The sequence below is a fragment of the Zootoca vivipara genome, chromosome Z, assembly GCF_963506605.1.
Source record: "Zootoca vivipara chromosome Z, rZooViv1.1, whole genome shotgun sequence".
NCBI lineage: Eukaryota > Metazoa > Chordata > Lepidosauria > Squamata > Lacertidae > Zootoca > Zootoca vivipara.
Window position 1 is genome coordinate 15498354 of NC_083294.1, and position 9257 is coordinate 15507610.

The 9257-nt window shown below is 46.6% G+C and overlaps 1 protein-coding gene across 1 annotated transcript in view; it reads right to left on the reverse strand.

Moving 5' to 3' along the window:
• CRAT (carnitine O-acetyltransferase) overlaps window positions 1-5036 on the reverse strand; it is a 28876-nt gene extending 23840 nt beyond the window's left edge. The window contains exon 1 of the mRNA XM_035113042.2: window positions 4798-5036. Within this exon, the coding sequence (XP_034968933.1) occupies window positions 4798-4824 (27 nt within the window). The 5' untranslated portion in view covers window positions 4825-5036. The remainder of the gene's footprint in view (window positions 1-4797) is intronic.
• Between the last annotated feature and the right edge of the window lie 4221 nt (window positions 5037-9257).

Consider the following 9257-nt stretch of genomic DNA (forward strand, 5'->3'; position numbering starts at 1 on the left):
TCACTTTTAAGAGATTAGAAGCATAGACCATTGTGACTACCAGCATGTTTCAGTGGTGCTTTACAAACAATGTAACATATCTTTATTTATAAAAAATGCGTATATACCACAATTTCATTAGAACAAAAATCAAAGCAGTACGCAATAGATATATGCACAAGAAAAGTTTTTTTTAAATCACAGATCACCAGTTAACTGTAATAGACTTGTCGCTTTGTCTATATACAGTGGTACCTCGGTTTGCGACCACAATCCATTCCGCCGAGGCGGTCGCTCGCTGAAGCGGTTGCTCGCTGAAGGCACGCTTCTGCGCGTGCGCAGATCACTTCTGCGCATGCGCGAGCTGCGCAGATCATGTCTGCGCATCCGACGCCATGGAACCCGGATGTAAGCACTTTTGGGTCCGCGGCGGTTGCTCGCTGAAGCGGTTGCTCGCCGAGGTAGGCGTAAACCGAGGTTTGACTGTATATCTATATCTATATATATATATATATAAATGTAAACTGGGCATGTGGGTTATTATCCACTTTTCTCTGAAACCGCTTCACTGGCTGCATTCAAATTTGAACACAACGTCCAAAGTGAATGTCCAAAGGCTCTTATAAGGTTTTCAAAGAGCCACACCCCCGTCATGTGAAACCCCCCCAAACCCTGTTCCAGAACGCACCACTCAGCCGAAAAGAACCAGGTTGCAAACCAGCGCCCTCTAGTGGCGGCTAAACTGGTACTACACCTATAGAACCTTCATCCTCAACAGCACCTCAGCTGCTGTTTACATACTAGGCCGAAGCCTTTGCAGATGAAGCCGAATGGAGGTACTGACTCGCCTGAGTGGGGGTTGGGGGGGAGGAGGGGACAGGATAGGTCAGGACACGGTGGGGCCAGTCACAGGATGACCCGGGGGTAGGGGGAAGAGGCGGTGTGATATGTCATAGGATGGGAAAGGTTGGGGGAATCACAGGGGAAACCGGGGGGGGGAGGGGCGGGATACATCATAGATCGACACAGGGTGGTGGCAGTCACAGGGATTAGCTACAGCAACGCGTGGCAGGGCCAGCTTATGCGTGTGTATAATTTTTTTTATTAAATTTTGTGTTTTACAAATTAAAATACTCATTTAAACATCCTTAACATATCAATGACTTCTCTTCTTCTCTTTCCATGGTTCATTTTGCATATCATAAATCTCTGCATATTTTACAAAAATGAAACCATTCAGTATTCCATTATTGCATCCATCAAAACTTATTTACACTGTTGAATTTATCTGAACGCTGCCAACGTTTTCAGGTGTACACTTTCCCCCCAAATATTCAATAAACCTTTTTAATCTTCTCTAAATGTATGTTCTTCTTGCTCTCTTATTCTATATGTTAAGTCTGCAAGCTGCACATATTCTTTTAGCTTAAATTGCTATTCTTCTTTAGTTGGGACCTCACTCGTTTTCCATTTTTGGGCTAACAAATAAATAACCTTTTTTGACACCTGGGAATTTCAGTCTGAATGATCCCCAACAACAACAACAAAAAAACCTCTGGGGTTGTTTTTAAAAAAGGACTGTAAAACATTTTTTCCCATTCATTATGGATTATTTCCCAAGACTTTTTTTTACCCTTTTACAAGTCCACCACATATGAAGGAACGTTCCCTCAACCTCTTTCCATCTCCACCACTTATCTGATTCAGTATTATACATCTTAGCAAGCCTAAAGGTAAAGGGACCCCTGACCATTAGGTCCAGTCGTGACTGACTCTGGGCTTGTGGCGCTCATCTCACTCTATAGGCCGAGGGAGACGGCATACAGCTTCCAGGTCATGTGGCCAGCATGACAAAGCCTCTTCTGGCGAACCAGAGCCAGCGCACAGAAACGCCGTTTACCTTCCCGCCGGAGCGGTACCTATTTATCTACTTGCACTTTGACGTGCTTCTGAACTGCTAGGTTGGCAGGAGCAGGGACAAAGCAACGGGAGCTCACCCCGTCATGGGGATTCGAACCGCTGACCTTCTGATCGGCAAGCCTTAGGCTCTGTGGTTTAACCCACAGCGCAAGCCTACTCAGAGTTAAATACCATCTATAAATCATTTTAAAGTAGTTCTCCTTCAAATAATTACATGCTGTAAACTTCAAATTACCTTTTCTAAGTTTTTTCCAGAGGTTAAAATCTATATTCTGCCCTATATATATTGTCCAATGTGTCATAGAGGCTTTGACAAGCTTGCCTTTTGTTTCCCAATCTGATAACAGATTATATGTTTCAGACAAAAGTTTTTCTTTGTTTTGTAGAACTTCTTTTTCAAATTGTGAGCTTTGGTCTGAAAAACCATTTTTCCTGTTTATTTTAAACATTTCGTATAACTGATGATATTGTAAACAATCTGTAACATGGCTCCTTACATTTTCCATTGATTTCAGTTTAGCTTTTCCTCTGTAAAGTGCAGCAATTCCCTGTAAGTTTCCCACTGTCTATCCATATCAACTCTCTTAATTGTAATAGCATTGATAGGATAGCCATAAATGTGTTTTCCTTTCCTGCAGATTTTTATATTTCTCCCAAACTCTATACAAATTCTTCCTAAGAATATGGTTCATAAAACTTTTGTAATTTTTCGCCTTCTCATACCAAAGACATGCATGCCAGCCGAATTTTAAATTGTGACCTTCTAAGTCCAGGATGTCTGCATTATCCAATATAATCCATTCTTTTAACCAACACAAATAAGCTGTCTCATAATACATTTGTAGGTCTGGCAGGGCAACACCGCCTCTTTCATAATTTTATGTTTAAGTCTTGGATTCCCCTCCTTCCAGATTAATTTAGAAATATTGTTCTTCAATGCTTTGAAGCAGCCTAAATTATTTACAATTGGAATTGATTAGAATAAAAACAGCATCCTGGGCCACAAATTCATTTTGATAGCCGAGATTCTGCCAAGCAGGGAGAGCTTCATTCTCCCTTTTCTCTACGTTAAGTCCGACAATATAGAAAAGTCTTCAACAAACACTTTAAAATTTGATGCCAAAGACACCTGCTGCATTCATTTCCTTCTAGTCAACTCAGATTTTCTATGAAACTAAGGTTATTTTGGAGAGATTTAGCACATTTTTTAATAAACAATTTTTTAAACATTTACCATTTTAAAATTATTTTAAAAGACTTTTTTACACCTTGCCCCATCATCTGTAATTACAACGGTGATGTTCTTGTTTAAAAACGTATTATTAAATTTGCACCCCATCTTTCCTCCAAGGAACTCAAGCTATTACCCTCTCCCCAATCTACACTTTATATTCACAACAGCTCTGTGTGGTAGGCTACTCTGAGAGGGTATGCGGAATTAGTCCAAGATCAAACCCAGTGAGCTTCATGATCAAGTAAGAAATCTAAACCCTGATCTTCTGGGTCCTAATCTGACACCCTAACCACTGCAGCACACTGGCTTTGCATGATAATACAGGCCTACTTTACAAAATTTATTTATTTGTACTATTTCATGAAATTTATGCACCACGTGATTGTAAGAAACCTCAGAGCAATTTACAAAAAAGATAAAACAGTCACTAAGAAAAATGAACGATTCTATAATTTAAGACTTTGGAAAAGTTAACAATAGACTGAAAATGGATTAAAACGCACCAACTTTCTAAACATCTGGGTAGGTCTTGCCTAAATGTTTTTAGCAGGCACTGAAAAGAGGACAGTGAAGGTGCCTGATATCAATAGGCAGGGAGTTCCAAAGTACAGGCACTGCCAACCTAAAAGATTGAGCTCTTACAAGTGTTGTGAGCATTATCACAAACATGTGTGTGACATCCTTCAAATATTAAAAACGGGCTATATAAACATTTTATTAACAATAATATTATACACACACGTGTGTGTGTTTTCTATATCTATCTATCTATCTATCTATCTATCTATCTATCTATCTATCTATCTATCTATTTATCTATCTATCTATCATAGAGTTGGAAGAGACCACAAGGGCCATCCAGTCCAGCCCCCTGCCAAACAGGAAACACCATCAAAGCATTCCTGACAGATGGCTGTCAAGCCTCTGCTTAAAGACCTCCAAAGGAGGAGGCTCCACCACACTCCTTGGCAGCAAATTCCACTGTCGAACAGCTCAATATATAGTCGTATATGCCAGTGTGGGGTTGTGGGTAGTGTATCAGGACTTGGAAGACCAGAGTTCGAATCCCCACTCGACCAAGAAGCCCACTGGGTGACCTTGGGCCAGCCACTCACTCTCAGCCTAATGTGCCTCACAGGGTTGTAGTGGGGTTTAAATGAGGACTAGGAACCGGAGATCAGGGTTCAAATCCCCCCACTCAGAGAACCCAAAACTCTTTCTCTTTTCTTTTTCAAAACTCTTTCTGTTTTCTCCCATTCTCTGGCTAAGAATCCTCCTGTACTTTTTAAATTAGAGAAAAAAGATTCTCCTGCTTGCATAACGTCGCCCCCCTCCTCACATGATCTCCCAAAGAAAACCACACATATCTTGGAGACGTAGGGTGCTCTGCCAAATAAACACACCAACTAGAGAGGGAGAAATCAGGAATGTTCCTTCTCCAGAAAACAAGCAGCAAGAGTTACAGGACACGAGTAAATTCTTCCTTCCTTCCTTCCCAACAGCCCTGCGCCTGGATCTTCCCCGAAATCAGACCCCCTAATCCACCTACCTTTGCACCCACCCCCCGACCGCCCAAACCTCCTCCTCTTCCAGCCACATAATCTGAGCCCTTTCCTCGCAAATGTACCCCCAAAGATTCAAAGACAGCAGAGTAAGTCACTTACCATGTTCCTCGCTAGGAAGGCAAGCATTGCACTCTACAAGTTTGCACCACCCCCTTTTTTCTGCTTAAGAGTCGAGGCTCTGCCTAGAGGCCAAAGTCCCGAGCTATTGGCCTTGGAGAGAGCAGAGGGCAGGGAGCTTTAGAGTGCAACTTCGGTAGCCCAGCAAGAGGCACCTACCACCGCGGCTGCAACAAGAATTTGCAGCTGCTGTGGGGAGGAGCTAGCAAGCAGCCATCTTTGGAAAGGGCAGCAGCGCCCCCCCCCCCTAAATAGAAAGGGGTAAGGAAGCAGGCGAGGCTCCGCCATCTTCAGGTTGGGCACACACTCCCCCCCCCCCCCCATATTTTGGCAAACCGCTGCGTAGTGTTACATGCAAGGGAAGATTACTGAACTATTGGTTGCAAGCTGCATGCTTTCCTGGATGGAAGCCCCAATGAATACAGCTAGACTTACATCTGTGAGATGCACTCACGTTTAGGCGTATCCAGTTGAGTTGCAGTCAGTTATTTCCATTATTTTCAGTGGGTATACACTTGAGTAGGATTTAACATCAGATAGATGCAACATTAAATAGTGCCCCCTGTAAGTTGCATAGATATTACGATGGTTTTAATTTAATCATAAATGAAAAATGTCTGCAGCTAAGTTCTACTCAAGAGTTGACCCAATTTAGGGGGTGCATTCTACAGATATTTGATGTTATGCATGATATATTTATTATTACTACTACTACAGTATTATTATTATTACGGTATTATTATTATTACTATTTTCAAATCGGTTTTTATTGCATGCCCCCCAAAGCAAACAAGCAGTACAAAACAGGAAGAACCCTACAAACCTTATAAATGTGGTGCTTCATTTATTATTATATTCCTATGTTGCAAACCACACTGGGGCCTTTTGAGAAATATTCATTTCTCAAATAAATAAAAAATCCCCACAGGTATTTACTAGAAAGTGCCACTGAACTGCCACATCATTGTCGTCATCATCAACATTTTACAAACCACTTCACCGGTACTGTAGTTTGTAAAGCAGGGGTACAACAAGCTAAAAAATTCTACAAACTACCGTATTAATACCATTTCAACAAACTCTAAAAACAAGGAGCTGTCCCCAGTGCTAGTCCTACTCAGATTGAAATGAATGAACGTAATTTACTCAGGTGCATTAATTTCAGAGGGTTTACTCGGTGTAGAACCTGGTTGAATACAACCTGATAGAACAGGTTTCACAGTAGCTACCCACAGATGTGAATCATGAGTAACGGGCAGGTGTTTTGCATGGGTGTTTTAGCAGGCAAGGTAGATTTCCTTGTGGGGGTCAGAGAGATAAGCAGCAGGGCACTGGTTTTGTGTTTTGTAGCTGCAGGAGTTGGAGGAGTAAAGGATGTGAAATTATGTGACCAATGAGGTACCCTCCAGGTGAGTTACAATTCCCATCATCCCCAGCTGCCCATGCGAATGGAGTCTGGGGGGACTAGGAGTTCCAATTTCTGGCTTTCTCCTCTTATATTGTCCTTGAATCCAACAGTACCAGTTAGTTGCTGGATCAGGCCAGTTGCCCACCATAAGTTCTTAAATTTTGTTTGCTACCTTTATCATCTTTTTCCAGAAATCACAAGTGGCAAAACTTGCTATAGCACTCAAATCCAGGTCACAGCTTCCAAAGAGGCATTTGCTTGGCCCCTGGGAGTACAGGATGTTGGACTAGATGGGGTTCTTTGGGTATGATGCAGCATGGCTCTTATGTGGCATGGGTGTACCCAGCATGGGGCAGGGGGGTGCAGCTGCACCCCCAGAAGGCCAAACCGCGGGCCCGAATAGGGAAGCAAATACCCTGCGCAGGCACCCCGCTTGTTGACACGGGAGGGGAGGGGAGGGGGGAAGGAAACGCTGCTGGTGCCGTGGCTCCTCGGTGGCGGCTCTTCCTCTCAGCCCGCCCTGCCTACATTTGCACCAATTCCCGCCCACTAAAGCCTTCGCGCCTCCCAATGGAGTTCTGCTGGGCTGGCAAGCGAAGGAGACGCGGCTCCCTGCATTGGTTGCAGCTGCTGCCACGCTCTGCCTCTCGGTAGGCTGCACTGCGATCGTCGGCACCGCGGGCTGGGAATCCCCCCTTCCCCCCTCCGCACCCCCTACCCCCTCCTGAGTTAGGAGTTGCTACTGAGACTCCTCCTGGGCTAGGAGAGGAAGTGCACCGACAGAAGCCAGTTCAGCCTCGGTGGGCAGAAGCCCACAAAGGAGGAGTGGGGGGCGGCGCCCGAAGGCGGTGGTCGTGGCTGCTGTAAGGAAGCTGCGTGGGGGCATTTGCACCGGATTGCCAGCGGCAGGAGTAGCCCAACGGCAGTGACCCTTCCTCGCCGCCCCCCACCCCCGGCAATAGGAAAGGAGCTGCCTTGGGGAGCGGCACAGCTCTCTGCTCCCCCTGCGTGCATTGCCCTCTCCGGGCATTGGCTGCTGTTTCCTTCTTTGCAATGCGCCCCCCCCCAGCCGCTCTCCCTTGCTGCCCCTGCCGAGAGAGGGGCGTTGAGGGCGGGGGAGCTGTCGCCGTAGGGTCGCAGCTGGGGGGGGGGCTCGTCTGTGCTGCGCCACCCCACCTTTCCCATCTTTTGCTCCCTTGCGATGGGGAGGCGGCGGTGGCAGCTTCTTCTTCTTCTTTGAGGGTCTCAGCTTGGCGGGAGGGTCCCCAGTATCCTCCCAGGCCACAGGGGGATGGCCCCCCCAGGACTAGCAGACCTCTGAGCTCCTTCCCCATCCCAGATATATAGGGTGGGAACTGGCAAGGCTTCGGGGGGACCTGGAGGAGGGAAAGCGGGGCCCAAAGGGGTTTTTTCAGGGGGGTGGTTAGCCGTAAATGGATGGGAGCGGTGTTTTCAGAACAGGGCCGTCTTAAGCATACCTGGCGCCGTGGTGTGACGGATCCCTCTGGTGCCCCCACCCGCCCCGTTTCCCGGCGCGGCGGGTGCAGCTCACTGCGCAGCTGCCGCCTGGAGGGCCGGAGCCCTGCGCAACCCAGCCTGGGCGTAGGGCCGGCCCTGGGCAGGGGGTGCTGCCCGCCCCCTGTTGTGACGCCCCTGCGCGTGGCAGAGGCGGCCCCAGGCCCGCGCGCCTCCGGAAAGCGGCCTGAAGCCGCTGAACAGATGAGAGGTGCGCCTGGGGCGGCCTCCGCCGCGCCTCTCAGCGGGCGCAGTGGCGCCCCTGGTGGCCTGGCGCTCCGTGCCACCGGACCCGGGCCTAGAGACGGCCCTGCTTCAGAGCAGGGGGATTTCGTGTGAGAGTGTTTAGGGGGTTCATTTAGAGGCTGCAGCCGCCGCAGCAGAGTCGTTGGGCCCGCTGGCCCTGTAGCCCTGCCCACATTCCCACTTTGTGGCCCCTCCCCTCCCGTGCCTTGGCCCCGCCCCTGAATGACCATGGCTTGCCCCCCCCCGTTTTGATCCTGGGTACGCCCCTGTTATGTGGTCTAGTGGTTAGAGGACTGAGGTGACCCAGGTTTGAAATCTCAGCTAACTGTGAAGCTCATGAGGTGATTTTGGTCCAGCCACTGGCTTTTAGTTTAGCCTACCTTACAGGGGGGTTGTGATGATAAAATGAAAGCAGAGACAACTAAGCTGCATAGCTACAAGTTTCCCAGAGAAAAGATGGTATGAATAAATAGATATGCCACATTTTCCCACTTGAAAATCCACTTGAGAACTCAAGCGGCATTCAAAGCGAACCCAGAAGTTATCTCTACAGAGAATGAACTGCTATACTGTATCTAATTTTCATAAGTCTATGCTTACCTTAACGCTCCCTCTGTAGGAGACCTCTGTAAGAGAGGGACGGCAGAATGACACACTATTTGAACTTCCGGCCAAAATGGAAAGCCAGTCTAGATCACGATCCTTTAGGGTCTCAGTGGCATTGTTCTGCATGGTATTATCTCTATGATACAAGACCTTCTTCGAGTTGCCTTGGAAGTTAGAATCAGGGAGGGGAGTGGGAAATCTCAGTTTATTGTCAAACCGGAAGCATGTTCTATATCATTTCAATTTATCTAGATTCCAGGGGCGGGAAGAAACTAAACCGCCCTTCCTCAAGATGGATGCACAAGGGCGCGGAAGTAGGGCAGAGATGTGTTCGATATAGATATATACAGTATAAATTTAGAGGGACACATGTATCTGGACTATGTTATGTCTATTTTTTTAAAAAAATGAAACAGTTATAAATTTGACTATAGAAAGCCATTCTAAATGGTTATTCTTAACTGTTGTTGCTTTTACTGAAAAATCTATTGTTTTATTCTTTTAATAAACCGCTTTGAGGTTGCGGTCTTTTTTAAACAATCAAACGGTATACAAATCCCCCGTCTCTCTGATGCTTGGAGAACTCGTATTCCGACACTGTGTGTTAGTCTACTATTAAAGTCCGCGTCTACGGAGGCGCCCTTGACCAACATGGCCACGCGGCGGC